At 45.1% G+C, this 23,483-nt stretch overlaps 1 protein-coding gene across 5 annotated transcripts in view; it reads right to left on the bottom strand.

Annotated features, from left to right (window-relative positions):
- arhgef10la (Rho guanine nucleotide exchange factor (GEF) 10-like a) overlaps positions 1-23,483 on the bottom strand; it is a 108,109-nt gene that overhangs the window by 32,805 nt on the left and 51,821 nt on the right. For all 5 annotated transcript variants that reach the window (XM_036950490.1, XM_036950492.1, XM_021569476.2 and 2 more), the window contains 2 exons: positions 14,061-14,179; positions 3,369-3,455 (listed from right to left, as the gene is read on the bottom strand). In XM_036950490.1, coding sequence (XP_036806385.1) covers positions 3,369-3,455; positions 14,061-14,179 — 206 coding nt within the window. The remainder of the gene's footprint in view (positions 1-3,368; positions 3,456-14,060; positions 14,180-23,483) is intronic.

Genomic DNA, 23,483 nt, shown 5'->3' with positions numbered 1-23,483 from the left:
TATATTTTAATACTTTAAGCATCTCAGCTGTGGGAGGATCTCCTCATGCAATGTTGCCCTGATTTGCTTCATTCTGCTACACTCACTATCATCCTTCTCCAGTGGTTGGCATGCTAGCTACAAGTGTCATTTAATTAGGGTTTGCATCCCGGCCCGGTCAGCCATACAGGGATGGAACTCATACATTACATGGCTACTCTGCAGCCCATGTAAAAGTGACCATTTACTGTGGTCACTCTACAGGGTATTTTTTCTCTTGCCTCCACTATCTGTGCTCTACCCTTTTGGTCACAGTAGAAGTGATATTATTTATGGCATGCAAGTCCAATGCAGACATGTGATGGGATTAGTATTAGCCTTGTGGCCATGTCCAAAGCACTTGTATATGTGGCTTGTACATTGTTTACATTTTGTTAATTTGTTTCTTCCATTTGAAATGATACTATTAGAAATAGGAAAAGTACTCACACATCTGAGAACTTATGTGTGTGGGAATCATTTGTTAACAACTTGAAAGAAAATAAAAGGCTGATACTGGCAAGATCAGTGTCTGTGGGTTTTTCTTTTTATTAGACAATTAATGAGGCTAACCATGTTAAAGGATACCAGGTTTGACTTCTACAGCTACTGTACATGCCCCCATGAATTGGATTAGTGCAAGCCCTATCCTTGTAACGAAGGTAGACCTTAAGGTTGACATGCACAGGAGAGAGACATTATTAGCAGTTATACAACGGGTGGGCCTAATCCTGAATGCTGATTGGTTAAAACCGCATACCAGCCGGAGTCTATTCCACAAGTTACCACCGGCTAAATCTATGATGTTAAAATGCCTATTTACTCTGTTCCATCTGACTGCACAATCCACTGTCTCATCAGCCAAGCAATTTAAAAACTTGATCTCCACTATAAAAAGCATGTAGACATTATCTCACTTTTATTTTAGACTAACATTGCCATTTTCAACTGTGGAGATTTGTAAAAACCTTGCTGTCTGTCTCTCCGACATTTGCAACATTGTTTCAATATTCAAATTCGATCTCCAGCTGTCCCATCGTATTGTTGGGACGAGACAGACAGGCAGGCAGCGTTTCTCAAACAGCCAAAATCATGAAAAAGCTGGCATTATTTTTATGGATATACAGTTGAAGTCAGAAGTTTACATACACTTAGGTTGGAGTCATTAAAACTCGTTTTTCAACCACTCCACAAATTTTTTGTTAACAAACTATAGTTTTGGCAAGTCGGTTAGGATATCTATCTTGTGCATGACACAAGTAATTTTTCCAACAATTGTTTAAAGACAGACTTATAATTCACTGTATCACAATTCCAGTGGGTCAGAAGTTTACATATACTAACTTGACTGGGCCTTTAAAGAGCTTGGACAATTCCAGAAAATAATGTAATGGCTTTAGAAGCTTCTGGTAGGCTAATTGACATCATTTGAGTCAATTGGAGGTGTACCTGTGGATGTATTTCAAGGACTACCTTCAAACTCAGTGCCTCTTTGCTTGGCATCATGGGAAAATCCTAACAAATCAGCCAAGACCTCAGATAAAAAATTGGAAACCTCCACAAGTCTGGTTCATTCTTGGGAGCAATTTCCAAACGTCTGAAGGTACCACGTTCATCTGTACAAACAATAGTACACAAGCATAAACACCATGGGACCATGCAGCCATCATACCACTCAGGAAGGAGACGCGTTCCGTCTCCTAGAGATGAACGTACTTTGGTGCGAAAAGTGCAAATCAATCCCAGAACAACAGCAAAGGATCTTGTGAAGATGCTGGAGGAAACAGGTACAAAAGTATCTATATCCACAGTAAAACGAGTCCTATATCAACATAACCTGAAAGGCCGCTCAGAAAGGAAGAAGCCACTGCTTCAAAACCGCCATAAAAAAAAGTCAGACTACGGTTTGCAACTGCACATGGGGACAAAGATCGTACTTTTTGGGGAAATGTCCTCTGGTTTGAGGAAACAAAAATATAACTGTTTGACCATAATGCCCATCGTTATGTTTGGAGGAAAAAAGGCATGTGCGAGCAAGGAGGCCTACAAATCTGACTCAGTTACACCAGCTCTGTCAGGAGGAATGGACCAAAATTCACCCAACTTAGTGAGAAGGAGAGATGGAAAAATTGCTTTTATTCACTCGATCTGTCCAACTTATCACCTTATCGCCTCTAAAATGTAAATAAAATGATATAAAGAGTTTATATAATGTGTTATTATTACACCTATTTGAAGGTTTGTGTCGAACTTGAATTGGGTTTTTAGGGCGGTGCTAAAGTGATCTTAGAAGTAAACAGAGGCTTTGAGAATGATGATTGCATGCAATGATGATGCAAAAAATTACTAGGTATTTACTAGGTATTTACCCCCTTCACTGTCCATTTCTTGTTTTTAAAGGATGAGAGAAGTGCTACACCTGGTTGAGAGAGATTGTAAGACAGAAATAGTTGCTTTATGCGTGCTGTACTTTACGGCATGACACGTCACGATGTAACGGAGGGTCAGTTTTTTCAACTTTTCTCCAATACTATAGAGCCATTACCATGTCGATCAACGCTTGAATAGAAATCTAGTTCACACCCCCGGTTTTGAAGTCAACACAGTTGCTACAGTCACATTAGTTTTCTTTGTAGTCTCATTTGAATGTTGGGGATGCGCACATTTGTACAGAATGGGTGAGTTTAGTTTGTTCTGTTTTTTGGTTTGATCAAGAAATACGAACTTGTCATTTTGTGCTAGCTAGCCAACCTTTCATTACATTTTTTATTTAACCTTTATTTAGCTTGGCAATTCAGTTAAGAACAAATTCTTATTTACAATGACGGCCTAGGAACAATGGGTTAACTGCCTTGTTCAGCTGCAGAACGACAGATTTTTACCTTGTCAGCTCAGGTATTCAATCTAGCAACCTTTCGGTTACTGGCCCAACGCTCTAACCACTAGGCTACCTGCCACCCCAACTAGCTAGCTAGCAATTATGGGGCTCTTTAGCGCCAGATGTTTACTGGAGAACCTCTAGTGGGTACATATAGAACTTGTTATGGTTTTTACAGTTGAAAAGGTCTATACTAAATGAAAGTGAAGGGTCAGTTTGCATGGCAACACTTGTTTTTGTAGAGAAAAAATATTTGTATCCCTTTCATTGCCACATTTTTTGTACTTTTGATTAATAGATGTGATCAACCCTGAGGCCACTACAAATGTAATATTACAGAGGATATATTTGTATCAACGGGTGTCATGGTTAACGCTTTTTTAAATACTTCTGTGTGCACATGTGTGTTTGTGTGCATGCATGCATGTATGTATATGTGTGCCTGTAAACTGTGTATGTGTAAGTCACTCACCCAGAGATAGCCTTGAGGTAGCGAGGTGCTCGCTGCAGAGAAGCCCAGCAAAGCACACTGCACCGGATTGTGAAGGGCAGCTTCAAGCTGTAAGGGATACAAAACAAATATTAAGTAACCAGAAATATCACATGTTGTTTTGTTCATTTAGATAATTGAATGTGCATCATCCCCATATGGTTGAGCTACTGTTGCTCTTATAGTGGGAGACTGATCTATATCTGTCTCGGCTTATAAAGGTTAGTAGGAAGATTAGACTCATCCATGACATACTGTAGGCCCGTTTCTCAGTGGTTGTGGGGTCAGTTCACGTGTTCCATTATCAACAAGTGTTACCATGTCCAGCAGCTCTAAGTTGTCAACCGAGGTGTTTTTAGATTTAAATAACCAGCTGTCTAAAAAAGGCACTCATTTCCTATTGGTAAAATCCTTTCAACCAGTGCTCACAGCACAGTTCTCCTACTGACAGTACCACATTGGGAAATTGCACCAGGCATCGGAAATTGATTGGGACCCACTGTTTCGAAAGTCGAAATAAACAAATACACAGATGTAGGCTTTTCATTTGTCAATCGTAATAGTGACCTTCTGTTACGAAGGCCTTTCATGACTGTCTAATAGTTAGATTGGGCTAAAATAACTGGCCAGAGTTTGAACAATGGTCTCCATAGCTCTTACGGTTATAATGGAAACCCTGCGTTTCACTGCTGTCTAGATATATCCTACCAACTGCCCACAGCCCTTTGTAGCTTCTGTTTCCCAACACCCCATCAAATTGCACCCTCACAAGTGAAAGACCACAGCTAGTACCTGGGACCAGCAGAGCACTTACAGACAATCTGTTTTCCGTAACTCCCGAGTGAAGCTTTTTTGGGGGGTGTATGAATAGATGTTGAAAGAGACACTTTAGCATCAACACATTTTCTATTACCTAAAAGGTTGTAAAGTTATAGTATACATGGGGGAAAAAGGAGGAGTGTGAAATGAAATGGCTCCTACCTGAGATTTCCTGAGGGTCTAGAGTAGACAATAACAGACCAGTCCAGAGTTGGAGCGGTATGAATGGCTGCAATGAAAAGCCAATGACTGGCTTAGAATAGCACAGCTCTCAGATCCATGAGTCAGTTGTAAAAGTATAGAAATAGACATCCAGAGAATAATAGCAACAACAGCTGTCTTAGGCTTGGAGGCTTTCAGTGTTGGCCAATGAATTGCTGCTTCTATCCCTGTGTCCCCATGAGACACAGCACTGTGAGCATTTATTTATTTTTAATTTAACCTTTATTTTAACAGGGAAGACATGAGACCTAGGTCTCCTTTGCAAATGACCATCTGTCCAGGCACGCAGCCTCCCTGACCAACACCATGCCCGTGAGGGAATGTTTATTATTATGTATGTGTGTAAGTGGTGATGCTGGGCCATGAGGCAGACGGAACATCTAATTGTGTGGTGCTAGGGTGGGGATAAGGCTCAGCCGGGTCAGCTATGGATGCTGCACGCCTTTTACTGTTGTCCCCAAGGCAGCAAACATAAATCATGGATAATTTATAACATTAATTTGCTAAGTCCCTCCCTCTCTCCCTGGCAGGGTCTGTTTGTAAACACAAACACATCCCCAGAAAAATTATGTCGGCCAGATGACTGCTTCTGCCCATCTGTCCTCCACACTCCCTCTGTCTCTCTACATCTATTCACATTCATCATGCAGATGCACTGTCTCTCTCTCTCTCCATCAATGTTTTGCTCTCCCTCACCCTTTGTCTTCTATCTCTGCTTAAAGAGCCCATGTGAGCTATTTCTCTCTCATTCTGTCTCTCCCTCTCTCTCCCTCTCGGCTAGCCATCCCTTAAGAGGAGTGAGCTGTTTTTTGATTGGTAATTAAACAGCAGTCATAATAGGGCCCCATATGGAAGCCCTGAGGTTAGGAGGAAGAGGCTGGTAGCTGAACCAGAGGGACAGCAGCAGTAGCGATGGGATGCTGGTGGTTTTGTGGGCTGCAGACGGTGGGTTTTATCAGTCACCGGAGACAGCTAGCCTTCGCGGGCAATCTTCACAGACGGCAATTGCTTTGTCTGTTAGCACTCTCTGGAGAAAGTCAGCTAATACTAAAGGGATCCCTACTCTATCAGAACTGTCCCTCTATATATACCCTTCCTGTCCCAGGTATACTGTATATATACACATGTAGCTAGGACCTCAACCGAATGGAATTAAATGCTCCCAGCAAGATAGATTGCCCACCGCTGAAGTGTACACTCCATAATATAAATCACACATCAAAATACCTTAAAAATAATGCTAGTAGGTGTAAACAAATCAAGCTGTATAAACACCAGTTCAACCTAAAATCAGCATTGAAAGGTACAGAGGCCACGTGGGGTTTTGAGCGATGCACACGCCATTGAGGTTGCCAATTCTGATAAGGTAGCAGTGAGGAACCATTTAAAAATCATTGTGATACAAGATTCCGCTAAGGCAATTGTCAATCAGAAGAGGAGATCCAAGTTGGAGGGAGGCAGGTAAGCCAAATCGAATGGGATATTTGATGGAGGACTTTGGGGAATGCGGGAAAGAGAGGGAGGGGGGGGGTATTTTTTTATTTTAAACTTTATTTAACTAGGCAAGTCAGTTAAGAACAAATTCTTATTTACAATGGCGGCCTAGGAACAGTGGGTTAACTGCCTTGTTCAGGGTCAAAACGACAAATGTTTACCTTGTCAGCTCTGGGATTCAATCTAGCTCTAACCACTAGGCTACCTAGTGATCAGCAGGTGATCAGCAGGTGAGCTAATTAAGATTTGGAGGTTTGTTGATGGAATGAGAGGGCGGTCTCCCAGCTGTAGGTTCCCAATGACCCAACTCCCGACACTGGATTCGTCCCACCCATTACCCCAAGGGGGCGCCACTATGGTTAGTGTAGGCCATAGCCTGCATTGCAGCATGCTAGAAGACAGGGGAAGAAGCTATAGCCGTAGATATTCCTACACACATCATCAGGGACTGGCCTCCCCCCTATGATAGTCACCATTCATGTTTTAGCTTGCATCAATGGCAGCCAGAAAGTAATATGCATAAGCATCCTGCAGTCAAATCCAAAAATCTGGCCTTTGATTGAAGGTATTGTCACTGGTAACAGTCCACAACAGAACCATGTTTTATACTATTTATACAGTTGGCATGTGTTGTCAGGCTTTTGTCTCTGGTTCCACAAGGGAGGGATGACTTACTGAGGGAAACACAGGTGGACGTGTTATGTTCCTGTGCATCTGCTGTGAAATCTATGCTCCACTGTGTCTAAATTTACCACACATTAGATGTGTGACGATCGCTGTGCGCACTTCTACGAGGCACATGCACCGAACCCACTGGAGGTTTGTAACGTTATCAATGAGTAGTCACACTGCAGCAAGCAGGCATTGCATTGTCTGGCTCCATTCTTTCTTTTGTAATGGATTCTCTTTATTGGATAGTGTGCTGTAATACCAATTGTGGGATTCATTCTGGAGTGTGATTCCTGAGCTTACAGTTTGGGCCGGCCCAGCAGAGAATTGTGAGTTTGTTTGCAGATGTATTATATTTTAAGCTCAGTACTACAATAACAAAACCGGCCAAGACAAAGCAACCCAATGGAGTTAGGTATAATACACCCAAGGCAACGCTCCTCCCATCACTTCCCTTCCCCTCTCCTGGTCAAATCCACATAGCAACAATCTATCACACGCACTAACAGGCACTAATAGAAAACTTCTGCTGTTTATTAACTGATAATTGACTGGCTCCAGCACTCGCACCCAATTGCATTTAATCAATAGAGTAGCAGTCAGTTAAAGCCCACACACAGTCAGTGTCAGTATGTGCAGAGACACTCTTAGACAGCTTCCAGTCTAAGGAGCACATGGCACTGCCACCAACGGGACAGCCCTGTGTTTGCTTGTTAGTTGTTGTTCAATATCCTCCAGTGAATCTAACCCAGAAGGATGGCTGGATCAAAGTTAAGACACTCTGCTCATGTTATCATTTCATGATCTGGATGTCATCCAGTGACTTAAATTAAATGAGCGTCAACCACCTTCTGTGCTTGCAGCCCTCTACTACTCAGAATATTCAAAGTTATTGAAAGACTAAGATTAAACCATCTGCAGCAGTAGGAATGGATTGAATAGGGTGCAGCTGCTTTCTGTTTTTAACTCTTTATTGTCGTGAAGCTAAGCTCACAGTGTGGTTAAAGCTCTGGGATAAACATACGGATATCAGCTTATTATTAAGCCTGGCCAGGGATGTCTCCTTCAATTTAATAAGTATTGTCTGTAAAGTAAAGATTTGGTATCTCCTTTGGCTGTTCCACAGATCAGATCAGGCAATACGTGGAATGAAGTGGAAGAATAGTTTTGCATATATCTGCTCTGAGTGTGGCCTGACATTGTCAGGAAATCACAAACTGATATTCGTGACTCAACACAGATTTGTCTGTTCCACGTGTCCTTCTCAGCTGCTCGCTGAGCAATAGCAACACGTCCGGCCAATGTGATGCACATTCTGAATTGCCGCTCTCTCCGTCCCCGCTGGCTCCAGCGGCAATGGCAGGCGGCTCCAACTTCCCTGGATGAAAGCGATGGACTGTCCGTCAAATAATGGGTTTCAAAAGAGGACCACGGGCCAAGAGTTCTCTGTGGCGTCAATCGCCTCCCTCCATCTATCCCTGCCAGGCACCTATCTGCATGAGGCCCAGTTGTGCTAGGCTATGATGATCTCTGCCCACCTATAAGATTCCACAACCACAACTCTGTCTCGACAGGGGTCCTGGATGGCACCAAACGGGAGGCACAGGGTGTGTGGCAGAGGCAGTTTAATCCTCCTGATCAGGTGGCATGGAACTCAGAACAAAGAGTCCTCTGGTACCCACTGAGACAAAAACAGGGGGACGTGGACACAGTTGCCAGGCCGTCTCTACATAGGATCAAGGAGTAATATCTTGGGTTTCAAATTTCCCCTGCCATCCTTGGAACCCATTCTATTGTGGCCAGATTGGCTCAACAAAACAGGAATTCAATGCAAAAGTCTCTCAAAAATATGAATCAGTTTTCTGCTTTTGTAAGGTAAGACTTGATTCATTTGCTCACCCACTTTTCTGGACAGTAAGAAAATCAAGCCAACTTCTGGCAACAGGGAAGAACTATTACATTATGGAATATGAACATGGTGGTCAATTAGCCACTATGTGCTCAAAAGAGGGTGCCCTCTTGTTTTGTCTTACAGTTTTCTAGATGTAGGTAGCTAGTGTTCTTGTAAGATCTGGCAGTGGGCCATGTATTGTTCAGGTAGAGGAGAGACTGACAGAGTAATTAGTAGAGAAGAACAGAGAGAAGGAGAGAACAAACCGTGAGAAAGACAGAACAAACCAACAGAATAAACACACAGGAACACTGGAACATTCAGAACAGGGTAGAACAGGGTGGGATGCAGAACTCGTTTGCTTTCTCTTCAGTGATGCATGGATTTCATATTCTGACACATTAGAGTATCCTTTTATATCATACAAAAAGAGGAATGTTTACATCAGCAGGCTAACATTTAGCCCATCTACTGTGTTCCCCTCCTGGTTGTACAATTTGTCTGTGCACTATCTTGACAGGAACAGAGTGAAGTAAGACACTGGTGGAGGGGGGTGGAGGACGGGAGCGGCACTCCCCTCTCCAAGGCATTGCTAGAGAACGTATTATTTACAGTAATTAGTATGTTAACTGTCACAACGACGGATCAGCCCCTTTGCAGATGACCTCGCAGTCAAGCAGTGCAATGGCTCAGGCTGCCCCTGCATCTGAACACTAGCACCACACTGCCCTCTGTTGGTATGGAGAGCAGTAGAAAAGAGAAGAGAAGACATGGATGGAAGCCAGACTGAAAGAGCTTTAAGCATGGAAAAACAGAGGGTTGTGAAAACCATTTAAATACCATGGTAATCACACAAACAACTCATAATGATGTCGACATAATTCAGAGGCCTGAAAGGATGATAATGTAAAGCACGTGATTAATCCTGTCTTCATACATATTTAATTACCATAATGTAGGTATTTTTCAAATACAACTCATACTTCCTCAGTGCTTTTTGAGTTTACCTCTGAAGTCCCTACAGATCGGCACAGCACTAAGACTACTCACAGGAGAGACAGACCAATCTACACAGCAGAAGGCTGAGGTGGGCTGAGTTTGTGCTGACTATCACCATCAATATAAAACATTATCTTGGCTCAATACGCTTGGCATCTGATAGTCTTTAGTGCTGACATAAAGAGATCCACAAAGATGAGAGCTTGGCCACTGTCTACACTACACCTTGGTGAAGATGTTGGAATAGACAACTCACAGTGAGTTGTTTTCTCTAAATGACAGAAGTTTGCCCTGACCCTGTAGTGAGTGGTTCTTTGATGAGGAGTATTAAGCAGTATGAGATTGTGTGCTGTCACTGTGTCCCCGCGATGGTGACAAGGTGGACTGAAGCAGTTTTTCTTTTGCTGAGCCCAGCAACCCCGCAGCATTGACCAGGAGGCCTGGCCGTATCAGTCCAAGCGACACGTCGGCTGTGATCCAGCTAGCACAGAGAAATCAGATTGACACTTCCTCCTGCATCCCTATAATCCTCCCTCCGAGGGCCTGTCGCCTTGCCCCGTTTGAACTGTGGGGATGAGCAGCGGCAGTCTGTTTGTGTGGAGAGATCAGTTCTCCTCTGATGCTGGGTGACACGCCAGGAGAGAGGAGAATGAGATGAATAAACAAGCAGCAGATTAGGGCTGTTTGAAATGAACCCTCCTTCACCAAAAATCTATAGCCCTCCTAATGAATCACACCACTCCTGTGAGACAGGGGAGCTGGGGAGGTTACGGCTTTAGCAATTAATAAAGCAAAGCCTTGATGAGAGCTGGGGAACATGGCTGTGGGGACAGTGTGTACTTTCCAAACAGACAGGCTCAGGCACTTTTGCACCCTGCTGTTTGTGTGTTTGTGTTTGCCAGAGGGATAGCGCTGTAGACTAGAAAGGGAGCCTGCTACGCCCCAGCGGATCTGTGTCAAGGAAGAGCTTTTAATCCATGCTGTGGCATCTGTTCCCCACAAATCAGAGAGGAGGATGATATCTGCTGCTCAGAAAAGAAAAGAACGACCTTCATGAAGAAACGAGGAAGAGAGCGATTGCATAAGGTGTCATCTTGATGACTTTACCCAAAACCATGTTGGGGAGAGAGAGAGAGAAATCAACAGACGGATGTTGCATCATCAGGGAAAAGGCTTTCTCCCTTTCCATTTTTCTCCCTCTTTTTTGATCCATATTTCATGGGCACGTCGTCTACAGTGTGGTGAGCAACACACATACAGCCTTCCAATCGATAACAACGCCATAACAGCTTTAAGTCAGTATTGTCGTAAATCAGCAGTTCTTTCAAACCCAACAAAGCTATAAATAGACTCCAACACTTACAGCCTGAGACCAGTGATGATGGCCCCTCTACAAATTCCTCTCCAGCACTGAATCACTCCTTTAGGGCCAGTCGTAGAACACGCCACTGCCTCCTCTCTTATCCCCACCATAAGCAGGAAAGATGGATGAGACGGAGAGCGGGAGGGACATGCACAGCAAGCAGTACAAACACGCACAACAAGTCCAGCGCAGAGACCCCAGTGACCATGTTTAATGTTTCTCCACTGCACAGAGACCCCAGTGACCATGTTTAATGTTTCTCCACTGCACTCAATGAAGGGAACAAAGGAGATGGTCTCGCCATGACGTCTGTTTAATGGATTTTAAAAACAAATAACAGTGACCTTGCTTAGCCAGGCTAGTGATCTCTGTGAACTAATTGAGTGTATTAGGCCGAGACGCAAGCCAGCCAGTCTCTGTTCCGAGACACAGGAGATAATCCTCTCAAAGAAAGAGAAAAAGGAGGCTAACCTGATGCAGCCCAAACCCTTTTTCCAGCTTGTCATTCTCCACTTCAAAGCCTACATGATGAAATCCCCAAAAGTAGTATAAGAGCTCTACTGCTGCATACCAGCCATCACCAGCTTCTTTCCTTCTCCTAATGCCTCATAAACGGAATATGGTAACATTTATTTTCTTTGTGGTCTTGGATCTGTGAGAGTCCTATGAGGCGCTGAGGATGTGGCCTTTTCAGTCTGGAGGATACGTGGAGGGTTTCTGCTGTGTAAAGACAGGTTCATCACAGACACGCGCACACACACACGCATGCTCACATACACACACACACACACACATACAAAGTTCTCAATGGAGCTGCTATATGATACACTAAACCACTCATCTGCTCTAGGATAGTGGGGATCATCATCATTGCATCCGCTCCATTAGTCCGGCCTTGGAGCGTCTGAGTATGACAAATGCTAGATGGAATGGAAATGGGTGGCCTTGGAAACACAGCAGACCACATCCCTGTGACATTCAGGTGCCTACTCAGAATGGAGATTGGAGGAGAGTGAAGTGGTGGAAGGAGAGCTGGGCCCTGTCTGGGGGATTCAAGCTGAGCACCACAGACTAAGCCAACTAAAATTATTTTACCAGCCAGCACTTAGACACAGGCAACAGCCTACGGCCAGCTCCTTGGGCATTTTGAAACAGCCATCTCTTTCACCCCTCAGTATTAGTTAAATGAACATCAAGTTCACATGGGGTAGAGGTATGGTGTCCTAATAACATAATATATATAATATATTCTACAAAGACCTGATTTCAACATACAGTAGAGTTTAAAGTTTGAGGAATTGCATGGTTGAGAGATTATAATTAATTTCAAGCACAACAAAGGGCTACAGGATGTGCTACATTAGCGATAACAGCTTCTGCTTATGTGCCTCAGAAGTGGGGCAAACCATGCCTGATAGACTGGGTCTCATAAGTGTGTGAGTTTGTGTCAGTCAATCCCTACTGATCTCACTCAACAGAGACTTGTGATAAGGGTTATCTCCGGTGCCTAACGAATCTGCCCAGCAGCCCGCTCCACCTCCCAGTGAGCAGAGTCCAGAGCGCACAGCAGTGATCAGTTGGCAGAGCTCCCTCAGGTGACCCGCGCTCTGCTCGCATGTTCATGCTACGCTGCTTTAGAACTTTTTTCTCTGGCTCCTTCAGCCACATCTCTTTTTTTTATTTTCTCGCCCTCACTGTAAGTCAGACTGCCAAGTGAGGCTGCCAACACTGGAGAAAGAGATGTTGGGAGCTTTGGCACGTATAGATGTGTGCTTCCCAGTGGAAGTGCAAAGGCTGAGCTGGAGAGAGAAGAGAGAGAGAGACAGAAAGGGAGGGACGGAGTGTGAGAAAGAGAGGATGATAAAGAGAGGGAGAAAGAATGAGAGAAAGACAGAGAGAGAGGGAGGGATAGAAAAAGAGAGGGGGGAGGGGTCTGTTGTTGAGTTAAGCCCCTAATCAAAGGCTGTTCTGCATGGAAGACTTAGTCACTCCCTTTAATGCCACCTTCTTCCAGCCCCCTGTTTCCACATGCGCTCCAGCAACAGCTAATGTGAACACAGACACACAGTGCAGGCACACACGCATGCATAAACACATACATTTCAGAAACTCACCCGCACGTTCATGTAAACACAACAACAACAATGTCTCTCATCCCGAGAAAATAATTCACTATCAGGCAATTTTGTGGTCAGCTCATATGACAGACATGGTTTCCATGCCCTTTGGTTGGCATGCTCAGGTGTCTCATTTGTTTGTGTTAGGAAAAGAGAATGTGGGCAAATCCTCTGGGGCAGTGTGGTCCTGCTGGCTCCAAATCCATTAATTGCCTTGGCTCACTCTCTCAGCAGGTGTACCAGACATTAGTAGAAGAATCCAGAAGCCCCATGCGATCCTTTGGGAACGTTCTAAAACCCACAATAATACAGAGGGATGTTTGTCTCCTCCAGACTCCACTGTTCCAGCTGCCGAGGACCCCCCTTGCTCCGTTGCCCATATGGCTTCCAGACAGACTATTGGGTTGTGTGGAATCTTAATCTAATGTCAGAACATTGATTTATGCTTAGGTGTCTCATAGCCATTAAGGTAATTGCATGATCACTTTATAACGTCCTCCCCTGGTGGCCATGGTAATTTGGCATCCCCCACCCACCTTGCACTGCAAGCCCTGTAACTACATTATAGCTGAAAATGTAGTCAGAAATATCATCTTCCAGCCACTGCAAATTGATTTGATACCTTTTTGACTGAGTCCTGAAAACCTTTTAGTCCATCTCTTACAGTTTGCCAGTTGATTTATGCGAGGCTCCCAACTCTTAACAGGCTCTATTGATCGCCACTTTCTAGCCAGCGTTGCTGGGGAATGTACTGTTCCAAGACTCTAGGACCATTGGAGCGAGATCCTCCCTGAGATGGTGTATTTTTAGCTCCTGTTGTGCAGCAGCAAGTACTCTTTGATTACCCGTCAATGGGAAAAGACTGTGTTTAACTGCACTGCAATGTAGCACAGTAGACATGCCCCTCATTCTCTGCTTGTAGATGCTGTGATTATTGATTGAGTGGTGATGTCGATGGGCCGCGGCCATTCTGTTAAGCCATACAGTGTATCTCAGTTCATGTCTGAGAAACAATCCTTAAAACTATTGAAGACCGCACACTAGTCTGTTTAACTAGACGACTTGAGCCGAACAAAGAGGCTTTTGAAGCTGGAACTCACCTTCCTGTCCGAGGATTTGGTGGCGAAGACAAGCACACGGCAGGTGAGTAAAGGCCAAAATGGTGCCATGGTCTTCCCTTCATCTTCTGCACAGAACCATCCTGGTGTGTTCTCCTCTCCTAGAAGAAAAGGATGACAGGTTTAACTACTACTCAATTATAAGTTGTTAATGGCCTAAATAACTATATATTATATTGTTAATGGCCTAAATAACTATATATTATATTGTTAATGGCCTAAATAACTATATTTTTCTTTAGGACCCACTCCAAAAAGCTTCCTATGCTTCTTAAAAATATGCAATACCTGAACAAAGTGGGCACAGGTCTATTTTCTTGTTTCAGAAACAAAGTGTAACACAATGAATTGGCTTCAGGTATGAAATATGAGTATGTAGGATAATTAGCATTGTGTGTGTGTGTAATCAGCCAGAGGCAGGGAGAGATGGGGCCAGGTACAGCCCACGCGTAGCAGCCCCACGCTAGGCCTCAACACTGATTAAGGTACTGGTAATGAGCCTTTATGAGATTCAAAACAACAGTAAGATTCCACCACAGCGGGAGAAAGGCATCTGCCGGATTGTAGTTAATAAAGGAGAGAATTTGGCTTGTGCACGCTGTCTGAATACCTTGAAGCCACTATGCACCCCCTCACCAGGCACAACACAGATCTGCCAACATTCCTCCATTAAGTCATTTAGTAACTGTCAATTGCAACTAACTAAAACACAATTTTGTGTGCAATCAAACAGCTTGTTTTAATTTACTCCCTGTGTCTTGTGCATAACTGCATACATCAATATGTAATAAGCCACAGAAATACAGAGTTGCTGTTTCCAAAGCGTTATCCCAGTGTAGCCTAAACTCCTCATTTGGTTTGAGATGTGCGACCAGTTCATTTGACAGGCACGGTTGTTTACTTGTTGTTTGGCTGTTGCAGTGCAGGTAGGAATACAGCAGACTTAAGGGCCAATTAGTTGAGTTTGGTCTCCACAAATCATAACATTTCAGATGGTTTCTCTTAACAGGACTGGTACACAAAAAGAGGGAGTCAATTTGCAGGTGATATACTACCGCAGGATGTTGCACTGCTTTTAAACCCTTATTCTGCTTTTCTAAAGATAATTAGATAAACTGGGTTCGAGCCCTGAATGCTGATTGGCTGATAGCCGTGATATATCAGACCATATACCACAGATATGACAAAAACCTTTTACTGCTCTAATTACGTTGGTAACCAGTTTATAATAGCAATAAGGCACCTCGGGGGTTTGTGGTATATGGCCAGTATACCAAGGCTAAGGCCTGTATCCAGGCATGCCGCATTGCGTCATGCATAAGAACAGCCCTTAGCCATGGCATATTGGCCATATACCACACCCCTTTGTGCCTTATTGCCTAAATATACAGTACCAGTCAAAAGTTTAGACGCACCTACTCATTCCAGGGTTTTTCTTTATTTTTACTATTTTCTACATTGTAGAGTAATAGTGAAGACATCAAAACTGTGAAATAACACATTTGGAATAATGTAGTAACCAAAAAAGTGTTAAACATATCAAAATATATTTTATATTTGAGTAGCCACCCGTTGCCTTGATGACAGCTTTGCACACTCTTGGCATTTTCTCAACCAGCTTCATGAGGTAGTCACCTGGAATGCATTTCAATTAACAGAAGTGCCTTGTTAATTGTACATTTGTGGAATTTCGTTCCTTCTTAATACATTTGAGGCCATAAATTGTGTTGTGACAAGGTATACAGAAGATAACCCTATTTGATAAAAGACCAAGTCCATATTATGGAAAGAACAGCTTAAATAAGCAAAGAGAAACGACAGTCCATCATTACTTTAAGACATGAAGGTAAGTCAATCCGTAAAATGTAAAGAGCTTTGAAAGTTTCTTCAAGTGCAGTCGCAAACTCCGTCAAGCGCTATGATGAAACTGGCTCTCATGAGGACCCACACAGGAAAGGAAGACCCGGAGTTACCTCTGATGCAGAGGATAAGTTCATTAGAGTTACCAGCCTCAGAAATTGCAGCCCAAATAAATGCTTCACAGAGTTCAAGTTACAAACACTGAGTCAAATAGGCCTTCATGGTTGAATTGTTGCAAAGAAACCACTACTAAACGACACCAATAAGAAGAAGAGACTTGCTTGGGCCAAGAAACACGAGTAATGGACATTAGACCGGTGGAAATCTGTCCTTTGGTCTGATGAGTCCAAATTTGAGATTTTTGATTCCAACCGCTGTGTCTTTGTGAGACACAGAGTAGGTGAACGGATGATCTGGAGGAGGAGGTGTGAGGGTGCTTTGCTGGTGACGCTGTCACGATTTATTTTGAATTCGTCACACTTAACCAGCATGGTTACCACAGCATTCTGCAGTGATACACCCTCCCATCGATGTGCGCTAAATGGGACTATCATTTGTTTTTCAACAGGACAATGACCCAACACACCTCCAAGCTGTGTAAGGGCTATTTGACCAAGAAGGAGAGTGATGGAGTGCTGCATCAGATGATCTGGCCTCAACAATCACCCGACCTCAAGTGAAGGAAAGGCAGCCAACAAGTGCTCAGCATATGTGGGAAATCCTTCAAGACCAGATGAAGCTGGTTGAGAGAGTGCCAAGAGTGTGCAAAGCTGTCAAGGCAAAGTGTGGCTACTTTGAAGAATATTATATTTTGATTTGTTTAACACTTTTTTGTTTACTACATGATTCCATATGTGTTATTTCATAGTTTTGATGTCTTTTATTATTACAATGTAGAAAATAAAGAAAAATAGAGAAAAACCCTGGAATGAGTAGGTGTGTCCAAACCTTTGACTGGTACTGTATACTAGAGACACATACATTCAACACCTCTGAATTCTGCATAACTTTATGTTAACAAGCCACAGTTAAAACATATATTTCCAGTACAATGACAATAATTGAGATACAGTACAATAACCTCATTGAGATTGCATGGATGAATATTCTGAAGGTAATCAGTGATGTTTAGAGAGAGTGAGAGGACAGGGTCGACGTTAACATTGTTCAAAAACAAAAGCCCCTTCTGTTGAGATGTTTTCATATGATAACTTATTCCATATTTCCCAGAACCACTGTGAATAGGATCGATGGAACCTTGAGTGTGTCTTTTGAATGATAGATTTCAGAGGTATTTTGACAACAATGCTTAGAGATTTTTAAGATTTTCTTATGATACTGTATCGCTAAGATGTCCGAGGAGTCGTATTTAGGACCATGTTGAAAGGTAGGTTGCAAATTAGGATATATTGTAGCTTTTAAAATGTGTTGATAGTTAAAATAGTAGTGCACATGCTCTTTGTAAGAACAATAGATAATAGACATGGTATTTGACAGGAGCAACAAGATGAAGTCTCTGCTCCCAGAGAAGACTACCTGAACAATTAGAGGAGCAGGCTCAGCCAGATCATAGACTGAATAATCAATAATGATGAAGTTGGGCTATTTAGTGGTTGGGTTGCAATCATGTATAAAATCTTCATACAGTACCTGCAGAGGATTTCTTAATGACCCCCCTCTGAGATGACCTCTGAGTCTGTCTCAGATATAGCCTTTCCCAGGGATGATCAGGGCTTTGAGGGTCATTCATTAAAAGGCTGTAATTGAAGGCATATTGCCAGGACTGGTTGGTGTGGGTCAGAGGGTCCACTGCTTTCCTTTGCACCTGAACGCTCAGCAACTTTCTTCAGCTAATCATTCAATTAGTATGAATAACACTCCGCTATGTCCGCCGTCCAAGTGATTATTGGGTCAGCAAAGGTATTGGTCCTGCTGTTGTTATTTGTCGTGGAAGGTGTTATTAAATATGATTAAATACCTGACTAAGCCCAAGGCCGTGTTTACCCATTCTAATTTCCATAAGTACTGTGTGCATGAAGGACGGGAGAAGTGAAATGCTGCCAGTGTGTGTGAACACACCCTGTCTCTGGCCTTCAGCCTTTACTATGTATTAATGACGACAAATAATGGTGCCTGCCCTTCGGAACAAATGGTAAATACAGAGCCGTTCTATCAGAGGCCTTAATGAGGACAGACCGTCACATCACACACACAGGGGCAAAGTCACTAATGAATCAGAGATAAAGCATTCTATTCACATAAGACCCCCTAAACCTTTCACAGACAGAGCAGAAAGCCAGAGCTCCACAGCCAAATCCCTATCTTTCTGTCTCTATCTCTCTCTCTCGCTCTCTCTCTCCCCCCCTCTCTGTTTCTCGCTCTCTCTGTTTCTCGCTCTCTGCAGCTGCCATTATTCTGTTTGATGAAGGGATGTAAACTGAAGCCTCATGGAGAATGATAAACAACAACAACAATGAGTCTCATCAGGAGGTCTGAATGAAAGAGAGCGGAAAGAGAGAGCTTGGGCTAGCCACTTAGTACACCACTGGTCAGTACACCACTGCCAAAACCTTGAATAGATCAGTTGTGACGGCTTACACTCCATCACAAAAAATTGCTGGCAGGAGCTGCGTGGGGAAGCTTTCAGATGTCAACCACTCAAAATGAAACCTTAGTACCAATACACTAAGGATGGATACTGAGGTTGGATACTGTGGAGGTTAAACAGTCATCCACTCCAGTCTTGAATGCAGCTATGGGGCTCCTTCACTATTCCACCTGGCTGCCCTGATAATGTTTACTCATCATAAATATTTCCCACATTTGAGCACAGTGAGATGTTGAGATAATCTTTGCAGTCTGACAGATACATTTTGGGGTGTGGAAATTCTAAAGTTTAGCAATGCTCTATAATTACATCAAATAATACACTGCTCCAAAAAATAAAGGGAACACTAAAATAACACATCCTAGATCTGAATGAATGAAATATTCTTATTAAATACTTTTTTCTTTACATAGTTGAATGTGCTGACAACAAAATCATACAAAAATTATCAATGGAAATCAAATTTATCAACCCATGGAGGTCTGGATTTGGAGTCACACTCAAAATTAAAGTGGAAAACCACACTACAGGCTGATCTAACTTTGATGTAATGTCCTTAAAACAAGTCAAAATGAGGCTCAGTAGTGTGTCTGGTCTCCACGTGCCTGTATGACCTCCCTACAACGTCTGGGCATGCTCCTGATGAGGTGGCGGATGGTCTCCTGAGGGATCTCCTCCCAGACCTGGACTAAAGCATCCGCCAACTCCTGGACAGTCTTGGTGGATGGAGCGAGACATGATGTCCCAGATGTGCTCAATTGGATTCAGGTCTGGGGAACGGGCGGGCCAGTCCATAGCATCAATGCCTTCCTCTTGCAGGAACTGCTGACACACTCCAGCCACATGAGGTCTAGCATTGTCTTGCATTAGGAGGAACACAGGGCCAACCGCACCAGCATATGGTCTCACAGGGGGTCTGAGGATCTCATCTCGGTAACCTAATGGAAGTCAGGCTACCACTGGCGAGCAAATGGAGGGCTGTGACTGACCCACCGCCAAACCGGTCATGCTGGAGGATGTTGCAGGCAGCAGAACGTTCTCCACGGCGTCTCCAGACTGTCACGTCTGTCACATGTGCTCAGTGTGAACCTGCTTTCATCTGTGAAGAGCACAGGGCGCCAGTGGCGAATTTGCCAATCTTGGTGTTCTCTGGCAAATGCCAAACGTCCTGCACGGTGTTGGGCTGTAAGCACAACCCCCACCTGTGGACGTCGGGCTCTCATACCACCCTCATGGAGTCTGTTTCTGACCGTTTGAGCAGACACATGCACATTTGTGGCCTGCTGGAGGTCATTTTGCAGGGCTCTGGCAGTGCTCCTCCTGCTCCTCCTTGCACAAAGGCGGAGGTAGCAGTCCTGCTGCTGGGTTGTTGCCCTCCTATGGCCTCCTCCACGTCTCCTGATGTACTGGCCTGTCTCCTGGTAGCGCCTCCATGCTCTGGACACTACGCTGACAGACACAGCAAACCTTCTTGCCACAGCTCGCATTGATGTGCCATCCTGGATGAGCTGCACTACCTGAGCCACTTGTGTGGGTTGTAGACTCCGTCTCATGCCACCACTAGAGTGAAAGCACTGCCAGCATTCAAAAGTGACCAAAACATCAGCCAGGACTTATAGGAACTGAGAAGTGGTCTGTGGTCACCACCTGCAGAACCACTCCTTTATTGGGGGTGTCTTGCTAAATGCCTATAATTTCCACCTGTTGTCTATTCCATTTGCACAACAGCATGTGAAATGTATTGTCAATCAGTGTTGCTTCCTAAGTGGACAGTTTGATTTCACAGAAGTGTGATTGACTTGGAGTTACATTGTGTTGTTTAAGTGTTCCCTTTATTTTTTTGAGCAGTGTATATTGAAATGGATGTTGCTTGAGCAAAGCAAATGAATTGCAGTTGCCATAATAGTTTCTTTGGACCCCAGCAAGGTCGCAGTTTGCCCCCCAAAAATTGAATGTGTCAGTCAGACAGCCACTCACAAACCGATCGCTGTCCATAGTGCTGAAATTGCGTGATGTCTATGTGGCTGCATGTCCTGTATAGGCTACATGAACCTGCTATTTATTAAAAAAATATTTAAAAATGACACATCAAATATTCTAGCAATGAGGACCAAGGTGCAGCGTGGTAAGTGTTCATGATGTTTAAGAAAATAAACAGAACACTAACTGACCAAAAACAAAACGAAACAGTTCTGAATGGTAAACACAGACATAAAAAAGGAACTACGGTCAGGACATGACAGTACCCCCCCCCCCTCAAAAAAGGTGCGGACTACGGCCGCAAAACCTAAATCCATAGGGGAGGGCCTGGATGGGCATCTGTCCGCGGTGGCGGCTCTGGCACGGGACGTGGACCCCACTCCACCATAGTCTTGGCCCACTTAAGTGGCGCCCTTGGAGCGGCGACCCTCGCCGCCGACCTCGGACTGGGGACCTTTGCAGCAGGCCCCGAATAGACGGGAGACTCTGGCAGCTCCTGACTGACGGGCGGCTCTGGCAGCTCCTGACTGACGGGCGGCTCTGGCAGCTCCTGACTGACGGGCGGCTCTGGCAGCTCCTGACTGACGGGCGGCTCTGGCAGCTCCTGACTGACGGGCGGCTCTGGCAGCTCCTGACTGACGGGCGGCTCTGGCAGCTCCTGACTTGCGGGCGGCTCTGGCAGCTCCTGACTTGCGGGCGGCTCTGGCAGCTCCTGACTTGCGGGCGGCTCTGGCAGCTCCTGACTGACGGGCGGCTCTGGCAGCTCCTGACTGACGGGCGGCTCTGGCAGCTCCTGACTGACGGGCGGCTCTGGCAGCTCCTGACTGACGGGCGGCTCTGGCAGCTCCTGACTGACGGGCGGCTCTGGCAGCTCCTGACTGACGGGCGGCTCTGGCAGCTCCTGACTGACGGGCGGCTCTTGCAGCTCCTGACTGACGGGCGGCTCTGGCAGCTCCTGACTGACGGGCGGCTCTGGCAGCTCCTGACTGACGGGCGGCTCTGGCAGCTCCTGACTGACGGGCGGCTCTGGCAGCTCCTGACTGACGGGCGGCTCTGGCAGCGCTGGAAAGGAGGGAGACTCTGGAAGCGCTGGACAGGAGGGAGACTCTGGAAGCGCTGGACAGGACGGAGACTCTGGAAGCGCTGGACAGGACGGAGACTCTGGAAGCGCTGGACAGGAGGGAGCACCTGGAGGAAGGAGACGGACAGACAGCCTGGTGCGTGGGGCTGCCACCGGAGGCCTGGTGCGTGGAGGAGGCACCGGATGGACTGGACCATGGAAGCGCACTGTAGGTCTCGAGCCCTGAGCCTGCACAACCTGTCCTGGATGGATAATCCCCGTAGCCCGGCAAGTGCGGCGGAGTGGAACAGACCGCACTGGGCTGTGCTGGCAAACCGGGGACACTGTGCGTAGGGCTGGTGCGATATAACCCGGGCCGAGGAGAAGCACTGGAGACCAGATGCGCTGAGCCAGCTTCATTGCTCCTGGCTCGATGCCCACTCTAGACCGGGCGATACAAGGAGCTGCGATGTAGCCCACCGGGCTATGCCTGCGCACTGCGCCTCATGGCATAGCACGGTGCCTGCCTCTCATCCGTGTTGCGCTGCCGTGCTAACTCCTCATAACGCTGCCGCTCAGCTTTAGCTGCCTCCAGCTCTTCACGGGGGCGGCGATATTCCCCAGCCTGTGCCCAGGGTCCCTTACCGTCCAAAATCTCCTCCCATGTCCAGGAGTCCAGAACCCACTGCTCCTAGTTACCACGCTGCTTGGTCCGGTTGTGGTGGGTGGTTCTGTCACGATATTCGTAGGTGGAAGGTGAAGAGGACCAAGGTGCAGCGTGGTAAGTGTTTAATGATGTTTAATAAAATAAACAGAACACTAAATGACCAAAAACAACAAAGAGAGTGAACGACACGAAACAGTTCTGTATGGTAAACACAGACATAACTAAGGTCAGGACGTGACATCTGCCAATTGATTGGCTGTCCAGTATCCAGACGACCTGTCCCCAGATCTTCCTATACAGTTCATCTCTTTCTGTAACGTGTTGAGGCCGGCAATTAAGGAGAATGAGAGGCTCAATTAAAGATGTTGCAGAACAGCTGTATTTGAAGGACCACTCACTGCAGTATCCCTGAAGTTGCTACAGCAAATCAAGCTGTTTTTACCATCCTGTAACTGTCGTTTCTACAGAGAGATCGTTTGCTAAACTAAAACTGCACTAAAGCTCCAGGTCTGATATGCGCTTTTGAAAGCCTGAGTAAGCTCCTCTCGTTGAACTGGCACCGTCGTATCCTTGACCACAGCATTTGTTCACCGATATCCCCTTATACACTATATATACAAAAGTATGTGGACATCCCTTCAAATTAGTGGATTTGGCTATTTCAGCCACACTCTTGTTGCTGACAGGTGTATAAAATTGAGCACACAGCCATGCAATCTCCATAGACAAACATTTGCCTTACTGAAGAGCTCAGTGACTTTCAACATGGCACCATCATAGGATGCCACCTTTCCAAAAAGTCAGTTCATCAAATTTCTGCCCTGCTGGAGCTCAACTCTAAGTGATGTTATTGTGAAGTGGAAACATCTGGAGCAACAACGGCTCAGCCACAAATTGGTACAGTAGGCCACACAAGCTCACAGAATGGGGACCGCTAGGTGCTGAAGCATGTAGCGCGTAAACATCGTCTGTCCTTGGTTGTAATACTCACTACGAGTTACAAACTGCCTCTGGAAGATACGTCAGCTCAAGAACTGTTTGTCGGGAGTTTCATGAAATTAATTTCCATGGCAAAGCAGCCTCCCACAAGCCTAAGATCACCATGTGTAATGCCAAACGTCGGCTGGAGTGGTGTAAAGATCGTGGCCATTGGACTCTGGAGCAGTGGAAACTGGAGTGATGAATCATGGATCACCATCTAGCAGTCCGACGGACGAATCTGGGTTTTGC

This window comes from Oncorhynchus mykiss, chromosome 17 (genome assembly GCF_013265735.2).
Source record: "Oncorhynchus mykiss isolate Arlee chromosome 17, USDA_OmykA_1.1, whole genome shotgun sequence".
In the NCBI taxonomy this organism is placed as follows: domain Eukaryota; kingdom Metazoa; phylum Chordata; class Actinopteri; order Salmoniformes; family Salmonidae; genus Oncorhynchus; species Oncorhynchus mykiss.
Note: the sequence above shows the minus strand (reverse complement) of the source record. Positions and strands in the feature narration are given on the sequence as shown.